At 51.7% G+C, this 23,629-nt stretch overlaps 1 protein-coding gene across 2 annotated transcripts in view; it reads left to right on the top strand.

Annotated features, from left to right (window-relative positions):
- The window catches only part of PREX1 (phosphatidylinositol-3,4,5-trisphosphate dependent Rac exchange factor 1), a 181,149-nt gene that overhangs the window by 109,713 nt on the left and 47,807 nt on the right, over positions 1 to 23,629 (top strand). For both annotated transcript variants that reach the window (XM_070801841.1, XM_070801839.1), the window contains 5 exons: positions 2,306 to 2,467; positions 11,275 to 11,408; positions 17,248 to 17,366; positions 17,950 to 18,099; positions 18,487 to 18,634. In XM_070801841.1, coding sequence (XP_070657942.1) covers positions 2,306 to 2,467; positions 11,275 to 11,408; positions 17,248 to 17,366; positions 17,950 to 18,099; positions 18,487 to 18,634 — 713 coding nt within the window. The remainder of the gene's footprint in view (positions 1 to 2,305; positions 2,468 to 11,274; positions 11,409 to 17,247; positions 17,367 to 17,949; positions 18,100 to 18,486; positions 18,635 to 23,629) is intronic.

Below are 23,629 nucleotides of genomic sequence, written 5' to 3'. Positions count from 1 at the left end.
CAGGGAGCCTGGCGTGCTGCAGTCCATGGGGTTTCGAAGAGTCGGGTACGACTGAGCGACTGAACAACAAAGCAAATGACTGTGAGCAGAAGCATACAGCCAGGTTCAGATCAGGTTCTTCCTCTTACTTCTCAGAGGCCTTGGTGCGTCAGCTGAGCCTCTGTCTCCTCGTCTGTTAAATGGGATGCTAACAGAACCTACCTCCCAGGCACAGGGCCGAGGCTCAGTAGGCACTGGCTGCTGCCTGCAGTCCTTGTCACCGTCTTCCTTCTCGTCGCTGGTTTTCTTTTCTATTTTTTTAAAATTTATTTATTTAGCTGTGTCGGGCCTTTGTCGTGGCACGTGGTATCTTTGATCTGTGTTGCGGCAGATGAGGTCTTTAGTTGCAGCTTGCGAACTCTTAGTTGAGGCATGTGGGATCTAGTTCCCTGACCAGGACCCAAAGCTGGGCCCCCAGCACTGGGAGCATGGAGTCTTAACCCCTGGACCGCAGGGGAGTGTCATCACAGGTTTTCAGATGATAAACCTGCAGCTCAGGGTGGAGGGCATCTGGGCTAAGGTCGCCCAGCAGTCCAGGGGTGGAAACAGCCCTGGAGCCCACGTGTGGCTGTGCTGGGAACCAGCTGGCCGGAGCGTCGTATCTGTGATTTTTGAGAGAGTAGAGAGATGGAGAGATAGTGAAACATTCGGGCACGCTGAGGCCAGCTGATGAGAGAAAGTCATCTGTGCCAGTTGGTTAGGCGGTGCGGCCTGAAAATCTCCTCTGGTATCTCGAGGCCTGGCTAGTCTCTGCGTCTCAGTTCCTTATCACACGTCCTATGGGGCTGAAACCCTTGGATTAAGGCCCGCCTGTCCTCCGGAATGTCCCAGCCTGTGTTGTGGTAAGGTGGGAGAGGAGAGTGAGAAATGGCGGGGAGGGGCTGGCAGATTCAGGCTCCTGACTGGCCTCTTCACATCTTTTCTCCATGTCCCCGTGAAGGCCAGCAGTTCTATTTTTTTTTTTTTTTTAAGATTTCTTTCTTTCTTTTTTGACCATTTTTTTTTTTTTTTTGCACCATTTTTAAACTCTTTATTGAATTTGTTACAGTATTACTTCTGTTGTTTATGTTCTGGTTTGGCCAGGAGGCATGTGGAATCTTAGCTCCCTGACCAGGGATCGAACCCGTACCTGGAGGGTTCGATATCCTGGAAGGCTCAACTGCTGGACCGCCAGGGAAGTCCCCATGGTGTTCTTTATACCCATTTTACAGATGAGAAAGCTGGGGGCTAGGGAGGGGCAGTGTCTGTGCCCTCCTCTGTGATCTACCAGACTCTGCCTCTGACTCTCTCTCCTTCTTCTCTCTCTCGTTTTCTCTCCTCCAGCCACACTGCCTCTGGGATGTTTCCGTTTTATACCCATTTTACAGATGAGAAAGCTGGGGCTGGGGAGGAGCAGTGTCTGTGACCTCCTCTGTGATCTACCAGACTCTGCCTCTGACTCGCTCTCCTCCTCTCTCTGGTTTTCTCTCTTCCAGCCACACTGCCTCCGGGATGTTTCCCTTTCACAGCCCACATGCTCCCACTCTGCCCCTTTGCAGTTGCTGTTCCTGCTGCCAGGCATGCTCTTCCCCCAGATTTGTGCAGGAGTCCCTCCTTGGCTTTGTCCACACTCTCTGTTCAGATGTCAACCCCCTCGGAGGGACCTTCCCTGCCCTCCCTTTCTGAAAGAACACCACCTTGCCCAAGACCTTGTAGCCCCTTCTGATGTGTCTTCATAATATTTGTCTAATCTTGTGTTACATACTTGATTTTTATTTTAAGCCCATCTTCTTTATTAGAATGTAATATCCACCAGGGGCTTCCCAGGTGACTCAGTGGGTAAAAAATCCTCCTGCAGTGCAGGAGACATAGGAGACACAAGTTTGATCCTTGGGTCGGGAAGATCCCCAGAGGAGGGCATGACAACCCATTCCAGTATTCTTGCCTGGAGAATCCCATGGACAGAGGAGCCTGGCGGGCTATAGTCCATAGGGTCACAAAGAGTCCGAAACGACTGAAGCGACTGAGTATGCACGCATGCAATATCCACCAGATGAAGAATTTTTCTAGTGTATTAACAGATGTGTCCCCCAGAACGCTGCCTGTTTTGGAGGAGCTGCTCAGGGGACGTTTATTGAATGTGTGAATGAAAGACTGAGGTTCCCTAGCTCCAGGTCCCAGTTTGTCCAGAGCAGAGCTGGGAGTTGGCTCAGAGCTGGGTGATCTAGAGGCCGTTTGGTGCCCTCTGGGTTGATGTCGCTCATCCCTGCCCTCTCCTCTAACCTAGGAACTGGCCAAGAGGACCCCCGGCAAGCACCCTGACCACCCCGCAGTCCAGAGCGCCCTGCAGGCCATGAAGACCGTCTGCTCCAACATCAATGAGACCAAGCGGCAGATGGAGAAGCTCGAGGCTTTGGAGCAGCTGCAGTCACACATTGAAGGCTGGGAGGTGTGTCTGGGGCAGAAGGAACCTTCTGGGCTGGAGACAGACCCGGGCTGGGGGGAGTGCACAGCTGTGGGTTCACACTGCCGTCTGGGCACCAGCTTTAGCCTGTGGCATATTTTGTTTGGCCTGCATGTTGCTTGCAAAAAAAAGTTTAATTATTTTTCAGGGAGGTCCACATAAAAGTATAGATTTCAAGTTTCTCTTAAAAAATTGGGAACCCTGGGCCCCCATTTTGCGTGGCATCAGCCATCGGAGCCTCTAGTTTTTCTCCCTGCCCCACCCCCAATCACTCCCCTTCACGTTTCCTGACCTGCCTGCTGTCCTTTGAGCTTTCGATGCCAAGGTCAAGGGTAGTGTTTAAGGGTTCACTCCGGGACAGAATTCTGGCTTCAACACTCCTTTACGGTGGCTTTAGGCAAATGTCTTAACTTCTCTGAACCATGCTTTGTTTATCTATACCTGTACATAGTAGGTACTCAGTGAATGGTAGGTATGGCTGTTACTGGGCTTCCCTGGTGGCTCAGTGGTAAAGAATATGCCTGCAATGCAGAAGATGCAGGAGACATGGGTTCAGTCTCTGGGTGGGGACAATACCCTGGAGGAAGGCATGGCAACCCATTCCAGTATTCTTGCCTAGAGAGTCCCGTGGGCAGAGGAGCCTGGTGGGCTGCGGTCTGGGGGTCGTCAAGAGTCAGACAGGACGGAAAGCAACTTAGCACAAGCACATGGATGTTACTGTGGTCATGATTATTAGGGGATGAGATTCTTGATCTCTTCTGTTGTGGCTTCCTTAAGTTATTAGAGTCTTCCTGAAAATCTGTAGAAGGAAATGGGAGAATCTGAGTAAATAAAAAAGTTAATATCTGAGTAAGTACAGCTGGAATGGGAGATTGAGACTAAAGGGGAAAGTCTTGGACATAGATTTTTCTCGGAATCATCGGCCTTAGACCGTTTGGATTTTCTGGCACTTGCTTCGTTTGGGATTTCCACTTCATCTCCCTGTGTTTTGTGTGTGTGTGTGTGTTCTGTCGCTCAGTCGTATTTGACTCTTTGTGACCCCATGGACTGCAGCCTGCCAGGTTCCTCTGTCCATGGAATTTTTCAGTCAAGTATATTGGAGTGGGTTGCCATTGCCTCCTCCAGGGAACCTTCCCAACCCAGGGACTGAACCCACACCTCTTGTGTTTCCTGCATTAGCAGGCAGATTCTTTACCACTTGCGCCTCCTGGAACACTCTCCCTGTGTTGGGGAGTCCTAAATGAGACTGTCGGAGAAGGCAATGGCACCCCACTCCAGTCCTTTTGCCTGGAAAATCCCGTGGACGGAGGAGCCTGGTGGGCTGCCGTCCATGGGGTCGCTAGAGTCGGACACGACTGAGCGACTTCACTTTCACTTTTCACTTTCATGCACTGGAGAAGGAAATGGCAACCCACTGCAGTGTTCTTGCCTGGAGAATCCCAGGGACGGGGAAGTCTGGTGGGCTGCCGTCTCTGGGGTCGCACGGAGTCGGACACGACTGAAGCGACTTAGCAGCAGCAGCAGCAGCAAATGAGACTGTGTTGCTGGGAGGTCGAGGGTGTGGCTCCAGAGGGGAGAGGCCTGTGTTCAGGAAGGAGGTGGGTGGTTGTGCAGTAGTGTTTATCATGTGCCCACTCTCCTTCCTGCCCAGCTGAGTCTGGAGAATAAATAATTGCATTTCTCAGACTCCCTGAGATGGGATAGGGTCGGACAGATCAGATCCAGCTGCGTGAGGTTTGGAAGGCAGGGCTGGGACAGAGGCCACCCTTCTGCTCTTGCAGCAAAGCACAGTCGTGGTTGTGTTGGCTCTCTGCGATCGCATTTGCAGAGCGCCCGGCTTCCAGCTTCTGGGTGTCAAGGGGAAGGGCTCTGCTGTGCTGTTGGTGGTGTCTGTCTGGCAGGACAGGGTGGCTTCGTAGCTGATAGTTAAGGCTACATCACCTGAGGCCTGGCAGCAGCAGCTTGGGCAGCATTTCCTGAGAGTACCAGCTTGGGCGGGCTTTCCCATTGGCTCGACAGTAAAGAATCGACCTGCAGTGTTGGAGACGCAGGTTTGATCCCTGGGTTGGGATGATCCCCTGGAGGAGGGCATGGCACCCCACTCCAGTGTTCTTAACTGGAGACTCCCATGGACAGAGAAGCCTGGCGGGCTATACAGTCAATGGGGTCGCTAAGAATCAGACACGACCGAAGCGACTGAGCATGCACACACCAACTCGGGCAGGCAGGGGTCTGATTGTCCCTTTCCCCAGTTAGGGCAGGGGCAGTGGCTCCCCTGGAGGGCCAGTTGGGCAGTGTTCTTGGTTTTCTGGCAGCTGTAATTCTAGGCTGCTCTAGCCCCTCCAAGAATTGAGTAAGGAAAGCCCTCATTTTTTTCTGCTTAAAATGCTTTGCTTGGTTTCTGTTCCTGCAACTGAAAATTGTGTCAGTTAGGGTGTTTCCTCTAAGGAATCTTGTTTCACCTTCATGATGCCAGAGCTCTGATTTGGTTTCTTGTGACCCTTTGTGGTTCCATGGTGGCACAGCTCCAGGTATCATCTGACACAAATCAGGAGGAGATGGGACCCAGTTCTCCTCCCTAGTGGAGGAAAACCTTTCCCAGAAGCCCCAGAGGGACTTCCTTTCCCATCTCATTGGCCAGAAATCAGTCACTTGGCTACTTTCACCAAATATGCTGACCTGAAGTGTATATACAGTGGACATGTTTAAGTATCTGTCTGTTTGGGCTTTGAGTTTCCTGGCAGCCAAGTTAAAAAGAGCAGGACACATCAGCTACTTAGCATTCATTTGTCAAAAAAAAAAAAAAAAAAAAGGAAGAAGCTGGGCAATTCTGGGAGACAGAGTTCTCGACATCCAGCTAGAAAGAAAATTTCTCATGTGGGCCCCTGTGAGGAGCATTAAGCAAGCAGTTTGGCAGCCAGACCAGAAGTGATTTCCAGATGCCTTCTGGTAAATGCCTAGGGAAATAGGAACTAAGGGTCTTTGAGGCTCTTATGACCCTGAAAAATCTGCAGTTTGAGAATGGCGCTTATTTTGATCAGTGTTGCTGGGTGCAGTAGGAAATAAAGTGACCCAGAGTAAGAGCTGCTGGCAATTATTGAGCACATGTGACACATTACTCCAACACAGGAAGAGAGGGCTGTTGTTATCCCCATTTCACAGAGTAGAAAACTGAGGTCCAGCCTTTTAACTTACAGATGATCCTGCCTTAAGCAAGTCTGTCTTATTCTCCTGGCCTCATTTCCCCCTACTTGTCTAATTTTGGGCTTCCCTTGTGGTTCAGTTGGTAAAGAATCTGCCCTCAATGCAGGAGACCCAGGTTCGATCCCTGGGTCAGAAAGATTCCTTGGAGAAAGAAATGGGAATCCACTCCTATAGTATTCTTGCCTAGAGAATTTCATGGACAGAGGAGCCTGGTGGACGGTAGTCCCTGGGGTCACAAAGAGTCAGACACGACTGAGCGACCACACTTTCACTTGTCTCATTTCAGAAATAGTATCTCTAAAGCTGTCTCCTGGTATCATTTTGTCAATAAAGTGAAGCATAGAACACAGATGATTTTAGGAAAATGTGACATCGTTTTCTGTATAGTAGAAAGGTTTTCAAGTTTGATCCTCAGAGTGGACTTGGGAAAATAATATGTTCCAGCTAGAACAAATAATGTTTAACTATGAAGCTGCTTGCAGTAACTTCATGCCATCAGCAGTTAGCGCCTCAGGGGACTGGATGACTTAGGGCGGCATTCACAGTGAACAAAGGTGGTTGCCGGTCCTGATTTTTGATTCTCTTCTTGATACTTTCTAGTCTCTTTGACCTCTTGCCAATCTGATTAGATAGCTGTCCTCTCTCTCGCAGTATGGCTGGCAAGGGACTTGTTTCCGAAGGAGGTTGATCTTGTCTTGGCCACTCTCTTGCTGTGTGCTCAGGCTTGCATCATTAGTTTGATCTCTGATCTGTGGTTTTTTTGGCCTGATCCTCTATAAGCCAATTGTCCTTTTTAGTTGTGGGACTGGTTTAGTTAAAACCAGATAAGGTAATCCATAAATCCATTTTATTGAACACCAGGAAATGGGAGTATGTCACAAGAGTGTGGAAGTAAGCGTATGGGCCCGCCCCCTCTGCTTGGAGGGGTGCCTTTGCCTCAGTTTCCTTATCTGATAAGTTTGGATAGAGGCAGGAGACCACATGGCTCACTTGAGGATTCGGGGATTATGCAAAGCGCTCAGAACAGTGTTTTTTTTTTTTTTTTTTTTATTGGTTCGGAGTAAATACTCCATAAATGTCAGGAAGAGCCGTGGCTGCAAAGCAGGATTTCTTGTTTGATTTTTTTAGATGAGAAAGCATCATGCAACTTTGGCAGGGCTTGTACCAGTGTGGGCTGACCCTCCTGCAAAGGGATGCTCCACAGACTTCCGTGAGAAGCTCATGGTCGTAAAAAGACATGCATGGTCTTAATAAGAAAAAGAGAGAACATACCACTCTTACTGGCTCTGGATGCCCTGGCTTAAGAGACTGTCCACTGTTCACTCCCCCAAAGAGAGACAGCAGGAAAGAAACGTGAGGAAAACGTGAAGTTAAAAAGAGGGGCCATAAATAGAAGTTCTTGTATGTTCTTCCCACCCGCTCTGGGATGCCTTGTGCTCTTGCCCCTCTGAAGACCCCTGCTGTAGGCAGACAGATGCATCAAAACACTTCAGGTCCCCGTCTAGGAGGGGCATAGGTGGCAGAGGGGAGAAGGTGGGGCAGTAGGGCCACCTGTCTGGGTTCAGGTCTCAGCCCACCCACTCACTAGCTGTGTCATCGTGAAAGCCGTTTAGTCGTGTCCGACACTTTGCGACCCCATGGGCTATATAGTCCATGGAATTCTCCAGGCCACAGTACTGGAGTGGGTAGCCTTTCCCTTCTCCAGGGGATCTTCCCGACCCAGGGATCAAACCCAGGTCTCCCACAATGCAGGCGGATTCTTTACCATCTCATTCTTTTCCTGAGTCACCAGGGAAGCCCAAGAATACTGGAGTGGGTAGCCTATCCCTTCTCCAGGGGATCTTCCCAACCCAGGGATCGAACCCAGGTCTCCCGCAATGCGGGCAGATTCTTTACCAGCTGAGCCACCAGGGAAGCCCAAGAATACTGGAGTGGGTAGCCTATCCCTTCGCCAGAGGATCTTCCTGACCCAGGAATTGAACCAGGGTCTCCTCCTTTGCAGGTGGATTCTTTACCAGCTCATTCTTTCCCTGAGTCACCAGGGAAGCCCAAGAATACTGGAGTGGGTAGCCTATCCCTTCTCCAGGGGATCTTCCAGATCCAGGAATCGAACCAGGGTCTCCTGCTTTGCAGGCGGATTCTTTACCAGCTGAACTACCAGGCAAGCCTGGACTAGCTGTGTGACCTTGAACAAGTCACTTCGCTGTTCTGTGCCTTTGTTTCCTAAAGTGAAACTCCGTTTCTGTAAAGTGAGAGTTGTAAGGATTAATGGAGTTCTGTGAGATACTTAGAACCGGAGTTGGCGGGTGGTAAGCCGTGCACTTGTGTTAGCTTTCGCCTTCTTCTCTGCACAGCACTTCACTTCTGCTCTGTCTGAAGGAGGCCTGCAGCCCTGACCGGCGGACTCCGTGGTGTTCAGCCTCTTCGTGTGTATCTGGTCCTTAGCCCCACCCCTGACCTGGGTTCAAAGATTCCAGGGAGACTGTCAGCTGGGCTTCTTTCTTAGCAGAGCTGGGGTGGAAGAGGCCTCCCTCTGCAGCATCCTGGGCACTTCAGATGCAGTTTTCTGGGTGGCCCTTGGCTGAGGCCAGGGAGGCAACTTCCCAGGCTAGGTGTGCTTCTCTCTGCGGTCCCCTGGCCTTGGTCTAGGTCTGCATGGCCTCTGGGCTCTTGGTCCCTACAGCCGGGCCCGGTGGTAGGTTCCTATACAAGCAGCCTTCCACCCTGAAGGGCAATGGGCATGACAGCATTTTGGTTCCCTTCGTTTTGGTGTCAGCTGGTGCTCTGTATCTCACAAATCTGGGTATTCCCTTTACTCTGAGTATAGTTATTCTAAAATACTATACGTTGGACTACTTCCCTGGTGGCTCAGAGGGTTAAGAATCTGCCTGCAATGTGGGAGACCTGGGTTCAATTCCTGGGTTGAGAAGATCCCCTGGAGAAGGGCATGGCCACCCATTCTGGTATTCTTTCCTGGAGAATCCCATGGACAGATGCGCCTGGCAGGCTACAGTCCATGGGGTTGCAAAGAGTTGGACATGACTGAGCGACTAAGCACAGCACGTGCAAGCAGCCCAAATCCCCTTTGGAGCCTGGAAGGACTGGTAGGCGGGCACGAGTGAGGTGGACAGAGGAGACAGAAGCACAGGGTCTCGAAGGAAGTGTCGTGCTGCCGTCTGCTCTGAGCTGCCCTGTGGGCCATGGATGGACTCTCATCACCAGGGAGTCGCGCTCTCCATTTGCGTGGATGCTGAGGCTCAAGGGGCTGCTTTTGCCCCCATATCGTTGGAGCAGAAGGCACACTACCGTGCTGGGTTGCTGTGCTCTGGGTGTCACGTATCTGCCGGTGGCACACAAGCATCTAGGTGGTGATTTCTGTTAACGGGTATGTGCTTGTGTCCTGGGCTGCACAGCCCTTGGCTGCAAAGAAGTTGGTTTTCCAAGACCCAGAGGGGGCTCTCTGGCACCACTGGGTGAATGGATTTGTTGTTTCCAGCTGGCCCATGGGCACCAAGCAAACCCGCTTTGACAGCAACGGAGGGAATTGCGGTGGGCAGGTAGCAGACAGTCTCATTTCGGAGTTGCCAAAACCAGTTCCCCTTGCTGGGTCTCAGAAATAATTGAGATAGCAGGCCTCTCTGGGGTATGAACTTGTCGCTCCTGGGTGTTGAGTGTCTGGGGAAGGAGATTCTGTGAAGAATCCCGGCTCTTTCCTCCCTCAGTTCATTTCCAGGCAGAGACAGCATCTTGTCTCTTGGTTTCTTGCTACTCTGTGATCTGCAGGTTTGTAATGAATTTCCCCTAAAATAAACACTTTCGTGCCATATCCCCTGGGCCTCAGTGTCAGAGGCCCCACCAATGGATGGGGCCTCCATCCTTATCTTGATGTATTTAAAGTACATCAAGCACTTAAAGTTGGAGGCTCTACAAAAGAGAGATTTTAATGGTTTAAGTGAGATAAAAATCTTGGGATTTCCCTGGCAGTCCAGTGGTTCGGGCACTGCACTTCCACTGCAGGGGCACAGGTTCGATCCCTGGTCAGGGAACTCAAATCCGGGTGCCGTGCACTGCAGTCAAAACAAGAACAGCAACAAAACAACCAGCCCAGCGGTTTATTTCTCAGTAGTGATGCAGGCTGGGGGTGGGGCGGCCCTGCTCCATTCGGACCCTGGTCCCTTCCAACGCCGTCCTCTGCCGTCTGCTACAGCGGGTCCTGCCACTCTGGCCACCTTCCATCCTAGGCAAGAGGAGATAAGGGAGGAACGGGAGGGAGGTGGTTTTCTCTCAAGAAAAGGATGTAGAAGCGGGGCACACTGGCTAGAATATCATCACAGGACGATGCCTGGCATGAGGGATGCTGAGACGTGGAGTCTGTGGTTGGGCAGCCACGTGCCAGCTGAAACCACCTTTCTCGGACGGAAGAGGAGCATGGGTCTGAGACTCCCCCCTCCCCAGGGGCCCATACCCTCCAAGGTCTCTTTCCCGCTTCCTCTCTCTTATCACTGTAAGATCTCTCTGCCCCGGGCCCTGGTCTGCTCAGAGCTCCATATGGACCTGTGTGGTCCTTGGCTCCGTGTCCTCCTTCCAGCAGGGACCTCGCCCCGTCCGCATCCTCAGCCTCTTTATCTTCGCTGTCCTCCTGGGCTCCCCAGCGCCTTTCCTGATCACGCTGCTTGAGCCCCACGAGAGTTCAGTGCACTCCACACACACCCGGCATCTTGGTTATTTAGCACAGATGACCAGGTAGAATTCAGGAATGGTTCCCATCGCTTCTCACACCTGCAGCTAGAGGGGGTGCTCTCAGAATCCTTCCCCTGGTGGTGTTCACGTGGGGTTGGTCACTTGTTCTGCAAGCATTTGTTGAGCACCTACTGTGTGCCAGAGTGTGTGGGAGGTGCTAGAAGTACAGTGGCAAATGGTTGATAGATGCTTGATAATGCTTCCTGTCCTTAGGAAAGTGGCATTCTTTATATGTATATAATGAATTCTGCCAGCATTTAAAAAATATCTATGTATTTACTTGGCTGTTCTCAGTCTTGCGGCATGCAGGAGCTTTCGGTGTGGTATGCGAACTCTTCGTTGCGGCGTGTGGGATCTAGTTCCCCGACCAGGGCACGAACCTGGGACCCCTTGCCTGGGGAGCTTGGTGTCTTAGCCACTGGACCACCAGAGAAGTCCCAGAGGTGGCATTCTCATGGAGGAAATAAAGTAACAAGTCAAGACACAAATAAATAAGGGGAGGAGGGGATTGGCAAAAAACCAACTAAACAAAACACAACAAAACCTATAACAAAACACTGCCTGGGCCGTGTGGGCTGAGTGAGTCCTTCCACCTCGCCAGGTCCCAGGTCCCCTCTCTGAGCGATGGTCGTCTCTGTATGCTCTCCTGCCAGCAGAGGGAAGCTGTCGATTGGGTGGTACTGTCGATTGGGTTTCTGTCTGCTCACCTCCAGTGGTGCATTGAGATTTTGGGGGTGTGAGGGAGGCAGGGGCAGGTCTGTCTCTGGAAACAAAGAGGGGTATCCCCAAGGGCTGTCTCCTGGATTCACCAGCTCATGTACTGCACCCCTGCCCTGTTGCTCTCCTAGGGCTCCAACCTCACGGACATCTGCACCCAGCTCCTCCTGCAAGGGACTTTGTTAAAAATCTCTGCGGGCAACATCCAGGAGAGAGCTTTCTTCCTCTTCGACAACCTGCTTGTCTATTGCAAGCGGAAATCCAGGTGAGTGCCTGGAGGCGGGGCCAGGGCTGCCTGGGTGGGTCAGGAGGCTGGGATCCGGTTGCACTCTTGACAGTTTCTCCTGGGGCGCTGGGCCTCCCTTTTCTCCTCTGAGTTGAGAGATTTGTTCTCGATCAGCACTCTCCAGGAATATAGGTTATTTAAAATTTTCTAGTAGTCGCATTTAGAGAAGCAAAAAGAGGTAGGTGGAATAAATTTAGTTAATATATTTTATTTACCCCAGTATATCCCCAAATATTATCATTCTACCTAATCAGTTTAAAAAATTGAGTGAATAGGTATTTTGCATTCTTTAAAAAAATGTACGCTAAAGCTTCAAAATCTAGTGTGTCTGTTACGCTTACAGCTCGTCTCAGTTTGTGCCAGGGACCTTTAAGTGCTCAGCAGTCACCCGTGGCTTGTGGCTGCTATAGTGGGCAGTGTAGGGCGAGGCGGTCATGGGAGTTTGGAGATTTTTTTATGGCACTCGCATCTTGTGATTCTAAGATCCAAAGACAGATGGTTCGAGGGGAGGGGGTCCTTCTCCTGTTACATTGTTTGAGGTAAAGATAGTGTCTTCGTCATCTCTGTGTCTTTCATTGGAGCGTCTTAAACTTTGCAGAGTGAATGGACGGGTGGATGAGAGGTAGACCGATGGGGATGGACGTTTGGTAGGATGTGTGGGCAAATGGGAGGAGGGATAGATGCCTAGGTGGAAGTTTGGGAGATTAATGGATGTAGGTGAAGGGAGGCCTGGAGGCAGTGCTTGTGAATGCGTGTATGAACTGATTGGTAGACAGATGAGTGAGTAGATGAATGAGTGAGTGGTTGGAGTTTAGGAGCCTGTTGGATGGAGGGATAGATAGTTGGTTGGGGGAATCTATGTTTGGGTCGTTGGAGAATCAATATGAAGACATGATGGGCTGGCAGAGGTGTGTTTAGATGAAAGTTGAGTTGCGCCTTTATAAGTAAATGGGTAGATGGATGGATGGTTGGATGGTCATAAATTGGGAGGCTGGGTGGATGGTGGAGGTTTAGAGATTGGTGGATAGATGGTCTGTTGGATGGGTGTGTTGAAGAATGATTGGTTGGTAGTTGCCAGAGTGGCTAGTCCCTGGTGTGGAAGGTTGGGTGATTGGATGGCTGCGTTGATGGAGAGATGAATGAATGAGTGGACAGAGGGAAAGTTAGGAGACGGAGGGGTGGGGGCTTGAGTGGATGGTTGGATGGACGAGTGGGTGGGTAGGTTGGTGGGCCAGGAGAATCCCTGCCTTTCAGTTTTCTCGCTGAGGAGGTAGAGAACCGTCACAACTGACCAGTGCAGCCCATTTTGAATGAAACTTCTTCCTGCTACGTTGCTACGGGACAAAATAGTGACTTGCCAGAGGCTTCTTTATTCTTTTATCTAGCAAAGGCTGGGGCTGAGGGGAGGTCCAGATCTGGGCCTTACTCTCGGCATCACCTCTGCTTTCCTTCTTGGTTCTGGGCTTCTCACTTACTGCCTCCCTGAGCCTCATTTTCCTTGTCTGGTTCTGCTGGCCTTCTAAGGTTGTGGTGAGGAACCGTTCCACAGGATGAGTGAGGGGTGTTCAGTGTGGGCGTGGGGAAGCTTCTCATTGTCCTCCTTCAGCAGTCTGACCTCTCTGAGCCTCAGTTTTCTCTTCTGTAAAATGGGGTTGATTAAAAAAAAGTTACAATAGTGTTTGGTTAAGAGCCGAGTTCCTTATTATTTCTCTAACTCTGTGACTTTGCCTCTCTGGTTCAATTTCCTCATCTGTGGGATAGGTTGAATTATCCTGTACTCCACAGAGCCATTTTGAAGGACAAACCTATTAAGTTTGCTTGGCGCATAGTAAGTGCCCAGAACGAGTAGCTGCTGTTACTGATTACCTCCACAGGTGACGAGTTCCTATTCAGTGTGATCCTGTGAGTGCAGCTTTAGCACACAGTAGGCACTTCGGCCACAGGCCCCTCCCTCTGCCCCCTTCCCTCCTTGTTCTGGGGCTTGCTCCTTCTGGTCAGAGGCCTCCGTGTCCTTCCTCACCGTCTCTGCGTGGCTGGGCCATGTGTCTCTTTCTCACTGATGTTTTCTTCCCTCTCACTCCCTTGGTCTGTCTGTGACTCTCGTGTCCTCCTGTCCCTCCATCAACGCTGCCCTCTCCTCCCGCCTTGCGCCCTGCCTGTCCTCACTGGGGCCCTCCTGAGAGTCCTCCTTCGGCAATGCCAAGGCCACGGCCAGCATCCACCCGTAGCCCTGCCCGCAGCACCTCCCCAGGCCGTCTGAGGCAGGCCCTTTTCCCAGAATCCGGGGGTTTAGAAAACAGCACGTCCCTTCAGGCCCCTGTGGGCCCCCAGCCCGGGCCGAGTTTACTCAGGCTTCAGCCACCCCCACGCGGGCTCTTCCTCTGCTGGAGCCAAAGCAGCTGATGCTGGTGGGGCTGGACCCCCAGGGGGCCTTCTGGGGCCGGCCCTGTGGCCACACGAGCTCTTGTAACGCCATTTCCGGCCTCAGGCTTGCGAGTGAGCGGGGCCGGCTGGAGGCAGAGGGCACACGTCACCCGGGAGAAGCTGGCAGGCTGCCACCTTTCCTGCACTGGGTCAGGAGCCCGAGGGCTGGGCTCTGAGAGGTCTCGGAGGGGTGGGGCCATCAGCGGTGGATGGAGCTCCCGGCCCGACCCTGATGTGGTCCCAGGAAACGCCCGACGCTGGTAGCTGTCTGCCTCTGGTTATGGCTTCACCAGGCACCACCAGTCTGGGTCATGGGTCAGGAGAGGTCTCTGACTCAAGAGTGCTTCTGGTCGGATTCAAAACTGGAGGCTGTTCAGGCCTTCCCTGGTGGTCCAGTGCTTAGGAATCTGCCTTTCAACGCAGGGGACGCAAGTTCCATCGCTGGTTGGGGAACTAAGATCCCTCATGAGGAGGGGCAACTAACCTCGTGTGCCTCAGCTGCTGAGCCCGCAAGTTGCAATGAAAGATTCCCCAAGATACAGCGAAGATCCTGCCTGCTGCAGCCAGGACCCAGGTGGCCAAATAAATACGTATTAAAAAAAATAAAAATAGAGGCTTCTCGAGTGTCAGAAGTGGAAGGGAGAGTTTTAAAAACTCACCTCCCGGTTCCTCAGAAGAGGAAACCGGGCACAGAAGAGCCAAGTCTCCTGTGTCTCAATGTTCGTTTCAGATCATGGAGGCGTCAGCGGTGTGTAGTGGTTGAAAATGCAGAGACGCTGCTGCCTGCTCGCTGTGTCAACTCTTAATGCCTCTGTTTTTCTGTCTGTTTAGTGGGGGTGAGAGCACTCTCCATCTCATGAGGTTGTTTTTACAGATCAAGGTAAAACACATAAGGTGGCTGGAATGGCGCCTGGAACAGGGTGTGTAGAGTAGGAGAAATCTAAAACCGTGTCTCCCCTTGGTTTAGTCACACACAGCTCACGCTTCACTTGGGTCTGAAACAAGATTCTTCATTTTATTTAGGCCATACCACGTGGCATGTGGGATCTTAGTTACTGACCAGGGACCAAACCTGTGCCCTCTGTGCTGGGAGCGTGGAATCTTAACCATGGGGCCGCCAGGGGAGTTCCGAGACTCTTCCTTTTCATTGCAACGTCTGCTCCAGACCTTTTTCTCCTTGAGTCTTCTTCATTCCTAATAAAGGGCACCACCATTTACTCAGGCTGTGAGGCCAGAGTCTTAGCTGTCCTTCATTCTGACCTGCCTTACCCCCTCATCACCAGCAAGTGCTTTGCATTCTCTTATCGGACGTTGTCTAGAACCTCAATGTGATTCTGATAAAAATTGCAGGAGGGAGGTTGTGTGTCTGTGTACATAAATGATTTTTAAGTTTACATGGAAACACAAACAAAGACAGCTAAGACAGTTTTGAAGGAGGACAAAGATAGAGGACTTTGACTCCTGACACCAAGGCTGCTGGAAAGCTGCTGTAATTAAGATTGTGTGGTTAAAATGGTGTAAAATCAGACAGATTAATGGAGTGCAGTAGTGAGTCCAGAAACAGACCTACATGAAAGCAGTCATTGAAATTTCAACAAAAGTACCAGTGTGGTTCTGTATATGGTGCTGGATCAGTTTGATAACCAGCGGGAAAAAGATGAGTCTTGACCCTTCATACAATATACAAAAGTCAACTTCAGATGGATCATTGATTTAAATGTGAGCAATAAAACAATAAAGCTTCTAGAAGAAGGCATAGGAGTCTGTCTTCATGACCTGGGGGGTAAGCAAAGATTTTTAAATTGTACAGAAAGTATAATTATAAAGGAAAAATATATTTATCAGACTACATTAAAATTAAGAACTTTTGTTCCTCGAAAGACAACAAGAAGGGAATAAAAAGCCAGGCCACAGAGGAGGAGAAGATCTTTGCTATCACTTTGCAAAGGACTCGTATCCATAATATGTAGACCAACTTTGGCCTTCTGCCTATTTTTATAAATAAAGTTTTATTGGCAAATGGCCATGCCCATTCATTTTTGTGTTGTCTCTGGATGCACTCACGCCTCAAGGGCTGAGTTCAGTAGTTGTAACAGAGACCATATGGCCCACCCAGCTGAAAATATTTACACGCTGGTTCCTTTTCAGAAGAAAATCTGCTGAGCCCTGTTATAAAGCATTGAGAAAAAGACAGCCCAACAGAAAAATGGTCAAGGGACAGTCATTTCACAAATGGAAGATACCAGATGGCTAATAAACATGAAAAAGTGCGCAGCCTCATTACTCACCAGGGAAATACAGATGACATCTTTATTAGACACACTCCTCTCGGCAACCAAAATGGCCAGAATGAGAAATTCAGTACCAGTTATGGAGACTGTGGAGCAACTGGAGTGTCTGTACGCCGCTGGGGGTGGGATAATTGTTATGGCTTGGCAGCGTCTACCAAAGCGAGTTGTGTGCATTCCTTATAACTGAGCAATTCAACTCCTAGGTAGATAAACCCGAAGAAAGGCACATGTATGTTCTTCTTAAGACACACATGCCAGAACATAAGGCACAGCACGAGACTGAAGCCAACCCAAGTGTCCGTCACCATCACCCTGTGTGATTCCATGAATGTGAAGTTCCAAAACAGGAAAGTGAACCCAAGAGGTTAGACATCAGGATAGTGGTTAATCTTGCAGGGGGTAGGAGCCAGAAGGGGGGATGATGGAGAGCTTTGGGGGTGCCTCCTGCCCTCCCATAGTGGAAGATGTAGTCTCAGAGACTACGTCTTGCTGCAGCCCTAGCACCTAGAATAGTGCCCGGTAGGTATTCTCTCAATCACCTGTTGAATGCATGGGTGGGTGACTCCCCCAGTCCCACCTTGGTAGCCTTCCTAGAGGAAGTGCTGGTCAGATGGTTTGTCAAGTGACTAAGTGGGTGTGTGAGAGTCCCCCTGAGCGAGTGACTCAGCGGTGGGTAGGTAGATGCAGATTTCTCCATGTAGAAATGGAGGTCCTCTCCATTCTGGTTTTCTTTCAGGCAGTTCCTGTTGTTAGACACCCTGACAGCCTCTACCCATTTTCTAGCCTTAGAAGAGTGGGGTTTCTATTGGTCCTTATTGGTTTCACATCCACATCTCCTGTTGGCTCAAAAGTAGCTCTGGGAAGTCAGCAAGGTTATTAGCCCATTTTCCAGATGAGGAAGCTGTGGCTGAGAGTGGAAAAGAGACTTGCTCAAGTCACCCCAGCACCAGCCAAAATGCCACACTTCTAAGCCAGTTCCTGCCCTGCTCCTGTCCCCGGCTGTCCTTTCTGTGCCACTGTCCTGCACCCGATCACCCTGTTGAAGATGACTGAGGCGCGGGGAGGGGACGGGTAGGGGACACTGACTTCCCGCTGTCTTTCAGGGTCACTGGGGGCAAGAAATCCACCAAGAGGACCAAATCCATCAATGGCTCCTTGTACATCTTCCGGGGTCGAATCAACACTGAGGTCATGGAGGTGGAGAACGTAGAGGACGGGACAGGTAGGCCCCGCCCACGCCCTGCCTGAGCCCAGCCTCCCCACTTTGCTGTGCGGCGTGGGCTTCTCACTGCGGTGGCTCCCCTTGTGGTGGAGCACGGGCTTCGGTAGTTGCAGCCTGTGGGCTCAGTGGTTGTGGCTCCCGGACTCTGGAGCACAGGCTCAGTAGTTACGGCACACACCAGCTTAGGTGCCCCATGGCACGTGAAATCTTCCCAGACCAGGGATCCAAACCACGTCCCCTACATTGATGGCCGGGTTCTTAACCACTGGACCATCCTTAAAACTAGGGTTTTAAGCAGCCTAAAGTGCACGGAGGAGATGGGCAAGGAGGCAGGGAAGCACTGGGGGAGACTTCTTTATGGGCAGGTCTTCCTTGCCCACCAGAGAAGAGATAGGAGAGGGAGCATTTGAAGGGTGGTAAGTTCAACCCCCAAACCTGATCCCATTGAGGTCTCCACTGCCCTGTCTTCCTGGAGCAGGCAGGGCTGGTCCCATGACCTCACTCATAAGCGTATAATGATGAATGTTGAGTTATATGGCTGAGTCCATGCTGACCCCCTCCCTTTGCCTCCTGCCCCCGCTAGCGGATTATCACAGCAATGGCTACACCGTCACCAACGGCTGGAAGATCCACAACACGGCCAAGAACAAGTGGTTTGTCTGCATGGCCAAGACGGCGGAGGAGAAGCAGAAGTGGCTGGACGCCATAATCCGCGAGCGGGAGCAGCGCGAGAGTGCGTGGCCGGGGGCTTTCTCGGATCCGGGAGCGTATATGGCTTCCCCCTGTCTGATCCCTCCTGTCGAGTGAGAGCTGTGTCTGGGGACAGGGCATAGGGTCCTTTCCAGAGAGGTTGGGACCACCTGCCAAAAAGCAGGTCTTTGAAGGGGTAGGAGCTCTGAGACTGTGATAACTGGTCGGAGCTCAGCTTATCTGGTTTAGCCCACTAGACAGATGGGAAGCCTGAGGGCTAGTGGAGGAGACTTGCCTAAGGTCGTGCCAATGTGGTTGGTCGTCCTGGGATTCTTGGCGGTCGTGGGGGTCAGCTGGGGACAGGCTTTCGGGATCCACAGGCCTGTCCCCTGGGCTCCCCAGCGCCTGGTACTGACCGTGTCTTCCGTAGGCCTGAAGCTGGGCATGGAGCGCGACGCCTACGTCATGATCGCGGAGAAGGGGGAGAAGCTGTACCACATGATGATGAGCAAGAAGGTGAACCTGATCAAGGACCGCCGGAGAAAGCTGAGCACCGTTCCCAAGTGCTTCCTCGGCAAGTGCGTGCCTGCGCCTGCCCTCCCCTGGGTCCCTGGGCCTCGGCTGCACTCACCTGGCTCTTCCCAGCTCTGCCCCGTCCCCCAGGAGCCCCCCTGGGCAGAGCCACTCAAGCACCCTAAATCCTTATGGAACAGCCCTTGGCGGTCAAGTGTAGTGAGGTCCCCTTATGAGATCTTTCAAATGTTTTTGACCACAGCTCACTGCAAAATGTAAGGTTGATATTGTGACCGGGTACACACATAGGATCCATTAATTGTATGATCGAAGCCAAAGTTTCACAGAATTTACTGTGCTTTATACACTCTACAAGTATTTGCGTATTCTGTTCTACTCATTTCTTCATTTCAAAAATACTGCTGCTGCTACTGCTGCTAAGTCGCTTCAGTCGTGTCCGACTCTGTGCGACCCCATAAAATTGCTTTCACAAACTATGAGTGGGTTGCCCACCATAGATTGAAAAATGCTGCTCTAGCATTTAAGCAAAGAGAGGCCCCTGTAGCTATTTCAAGCAAAGAGGTATTTAATGCAGAGAGTTGATTTCAAAGGTTTTGGGAGGGCCGGAAGAGCAAATGTAGACCTTTGAATTAGTCTGTTCAGATGCCCTAACGAAGTCCCAGAGTCTGGGCAGCTGAAACAACAGAGATGTATTTTCTCACAGTTTTAGAGGCTGGAAGTCTGAGAGCGAGGTGTTCGACGGGTGGGTGTCTGGTAAGACCTCCCTTTAGGAGATCCATAAGGGGAGGGAGGTCTCCCATGGCTTTCAGTAGATAGGGCCTCCAATTTCTCTGTTTGGGAACTACATTATTTCCTAATAATAAAATGTTATTGCCCCTGCCCCTGTTTTATAACCGAGGATCAAAGGGCCAGAATGCAGGTGATTTGGGATTGGATCCTAAACCCAGGTTTAAATCTCATTCACTTGGGGGAGCGGGCTGGGCACTGGGAGAAGCGGAGGAAGAATTGGAATCCCCGTAAAACCAGCCAATTGTTCCCAGGCCCCTCTGTGTGTTAGACCTGGTGGTCACGCTCTGGAGAGGGTAGGAGAGTGCCTGGGGCCTCACAAAGCTTCTGGGGAGAGAAGCTTGCCTGTGAGGCTGGGGTTCTGTTTAGAATTCATTAACTCTCATCCCACTTGCTTCTCCAAAGCTTTTGGGGAGGCCTGGGATAAAAGCTGCTGGAATTATTCTGCTGTCATAGACCAGGGGAGAGGTGACTTGGTCTAGGGTGGTCACCGTGAAGATGGCGGCAAGTGTCACATTCTGGGTCATCTTGAAGGTGATGGCATTTGCTGACAGGGTGAGGGAAGAAGGGAATTAAGGATTATGAGCACCTGGAAGGATAGATGGCTGCTTGCTGAGAAGTGGCGGGGGAGACGCAGGGAGGTTTCAGGGGGCGGGGGTACAGCCCAGGGGACATTTGGATGCTTATATAGGGACCGGCCCCCAGATGGAGATGTCGACTTGTTAGGTGGATATGGAATCTTGACTCAGGGAGAAAAGTCTGGATTAGAGACCTAAGTGCAGGGCATGTGGGCGTTTAGATGGTTTTCAAAGTCATGAAACTGAATGAAATCTGCAAGGGGATGAGTAGAAAGAGGGCAGGAAAGAAATGAGGTAGGGATTGACTGGGCCCTGGGGAGGAGGAGCAGCTATCAAAGGAGAGGAAGCTGGCAGAGAGGTGGGAGGTAGGCTGGTGAGTGCGGTGGCCTGGAAGCCAGGTGGGGAAAGGTGCGGAGACTTGGAATCGTGGTTTGGACATGTTAATAAGGTTGAGATGCCCCGTAGACATTTGCATATTGACAGATATTGAAACGTTGTTGGATGGGCAGTTGGAGAGTGTGAAGCTGGGGCTGGGGGGTGGGGTAGGGGTCACGGCCTGAGGCTTACGATTGGCCTGGCAGCAGCCAGGGGGTCTTAGGGGTTGTTGGGACCCTGAGAGGTGGCAGCGATGCCTTTGAGTTGGGTTTTGCCCTCAGGTCAGGGACCCCGCTCCGTGTTCCCTGGGAGGCTCTGTGGAGGGGTGAGTGTGGGCCCGAGACCTGCGGGAAGCCAGGAAGGGGCAGCCTGGCCGGTCTCCATCAGCTAATCCCCTAATCCCTGGGCAAGGAAGGAGGTTTTTCTCTTAGGAGAGATGTGCTTCCGGCCCCCCAGGGTCAGAGGCCCTCCCTGCCCCTTGCCGAACCCTTCGAAGAGCTTAGTCCAGCCGGACGGGATAACCGGTCTGTGATTAGAGCTTCAGCAGTGTTTTGTCTCCTTAGGAAGGATTAGGGAGATTTCTTTCATTGCTCATTTGAAACAGGGCCAGGACTGATGACTGTTTATCATCGTGCTAATGGAACTCACCTCCCTGCACGGCTTTGCTCTGCCCCCAGCCCGGGGCCGTGGTCTTCTTTCTTCCCGGCTGACACCCAGATCCCCTCAGGTGGAAGGAACCAGGAGTCCTAGGGACATGGCCAGGCAGCCTTTCTCCGCTCCACGTGCGGCCACGTGGCCGTGCCTTTTAATCTTCACATGACACTGTGGTTTACTGTCATTATCAGTGCACGATTGCTGTTAGTTGCTAAGTCATGTCCAGCTCTTTTATGATCTCATGGACTGTAGCCTGCCAGGCTCCTCTGTCCATGGGATTTCCCAGGCAGGAATACTGGAGTGGGTTGCCATTTCTTTCTCCAGGGGATCTTCTCAGGCCAGGGATCAAGATACCCGCGTCTCCTGTGTTGGCAGGTGAATTCTTTATCCCTGAGCCACCAGGGAAGCCCCGTCAGTACATAGTAGGTGATAAATAGTGACTTGACAGGCATTGCTGCAGACACCCCCCTGGAAGCATTTCAGACCATGGAGTCAGATGGGTGAACATAACCCCCCCGACCCCCACCCCCAGTTCCTGCCCTCATGGAGCTCAAGGTCGTGGAGCAGATGAGCAAGAGAAATGGGACTCTTGTACTGAGAGTGAGTGGACACTGGGTCTCAGCTCAGGGACTTTCCTGGGAAGAGTGTCAAGGCGTACCTGTGTATCCCCTGTGCCCAGCCTTGGATTTGACATTCAGTAAGTGAGATCCATGTTTACTGGGTGCATGATATAGTGGGGCAGGAATGAAGAGCGACGAAGGCTGATGCATGCTAACTCTCTGGCTCCTGCCCACGTAGGCTGATCTGCTCCCTGCGTCCCCAGCACCCCCACCCTGCATCCAGTTCCGTCTTTCTGGAAGACTGGATCTCGCTGCTCCTCGTGCCCTGGCCCCCACCAACTGGCAGACCACTGGTTTCCTTACTTCTCACTCAGAGGCTGATCCTCCCGCCTGTACTCTCTTCCCTGCGCCCCGTGGAGGCAGACGATGCCCCCCTGACCCAGTGCGCTTTGCAGACGTGTTTTCCATAAAACTTGGTATTCAGTGTCCACATTTAACAGTTGGGAGATTTCACAGGAAACGCTGGATTTCTGGCTTCTCTTGAAAAGTCATAAGATGCTTTAGTCTCCCCGTGTGGACATGGTTGGCCGCCCTGAGTGGCTGCCGTCTCCAGAAGTGCTGGCTGGCTCAGCAGAGTTTCCACCTGGCCCTTTTCACTCATTTACGAGAGGTCAGGGTCCCTGCATTAGAGGTGAATGATGTCTGGTTTTGAACCCTGGATCCCAGCTCAAGATTCAGTGTGATTCGAAAATTACTGACAAAATCCAGAGGGTCCCTGAATGAACCACCTGCCAGATGGACCCTTTGGAGGCCCAGAGAGGGACAGCAATTTGCCCAAATCTGCCCAGCAAATTGATCCTCAAAAAAGGTCAAGACTCAACTTGGGGCAGAAAGCTGGGTCTCGGCTCCTCTGTCGTCTGGGCTGCCTTTTTCTGTGCTGGCAGCTGCTGCAGGGAGCTTCCTGTCTCTCCCCAACCCTGGCTGCAGGGCCGCCGGTCCGGGCCAGAGGTGGCCCCTGAGGGGACAGCTGGTGGGCAGCTGGTAGCCGAGTCTCAGCTTCCAAGAGTGGGCACTCCACATCTGTTCGCCTCCCCCAGCTGCTGGCAGCTTTCTTTCTGCCGCTGATTTTGAGGACTTGGGGAATAGCACTGGGGGAGGACAGGACTCAGAACAATCTCTTCCCTACTCGGGGCTCCGCAGAATAGATCTGTTTCTTCTACGCTCTCCTTGGCCTGCGCTGGGGCTCCCTGAGTGCCTCGGCACACCCCACTACCTACACATAAGGCAGGTCATTGCTCCGCCAAATGCTGGAAAGCTAAAAATAGCCCTGCTCCCCTCTGGCCCTGTAATTGGAGGCGGAACAGCTGGTTTCGATAAGCTCCGTGCTCTGGCCAACTGCCACCCGCTTTCATTGAGTACAGATTGCCTCGCGTCCCCAGCTCTCCCCTTTCCTGCTGACTTCCACTGGGCTGAGCTCTGCGTGGAGCCCTAAACACTCCTCTGAGACCTGGGACCTGGGGTCTGGCTGAGCCCCTGCCCCGCTGGGTAGTCACATTGGATTTGTCTCATTTCCTCTGGGCTTGTGAGCACATCTTTCTTGCTGAGGCCTTCCTGCTTCCCCCAGAATGTTCCTTCTTGTTGCATGGCTCATTCCTTCAGTTGTTCATGAGGTTACTGTGCCCTGCTGTGCTTGGGCTTCTCTTCCAGGTGCTGGGGGTGTAGATCTGTGAGTTAGACAACAGGTCTCCATCAGCATGGAGACGACATTCTGGTTCTGGGAGATGGCTGATAAACGCATCCATAAATCTGTAAAGAGTACGACTCCAGTGATGAGTGCTAAAAAGGAAGTAAAACTGAAAGATGGGATGGTTTGTGTGTGTGGGGGGTGTTTTGATGAGGTGGTTGGGGAAGACTTCTTCAAGGAGGTGATATTTGAGCTGAGACCTAAAGATGGAAGAGAAGGGCTATGTGAAGAGCTGGGGAAGCGTGTGTCTTGGCAGCGGGAACAGCAAGTGTAAAGGCCCTGAGGCAAGCAGGAGTCTGGCATGTTTTGTGAGCTGGGGAAGACGGTGAGTGCGGTAAAGCA

This window comes from Bos indicus, chromosome 13 (assembly GCF_029378745.1).
Source record: "Bos indicus isolate NIAB-ARS_2022 breed Sahiwal x Tharparkar chromosome 13, NIAB-ARS_B.indTharparkar_mat_pri_1.0, whole genome shotgun sequence".
Lineage (NCBI taxonomy): Eukaryota > Metazoa > Chordata > Mammalia > Artiodactyla > Bovidae > Bos > Bos indicus.
The sequence above is the reverse complement of the archived record's forward strand: the minus strand, read 5'-3'. Positions and strand labels throughout refer to the sequence as shown.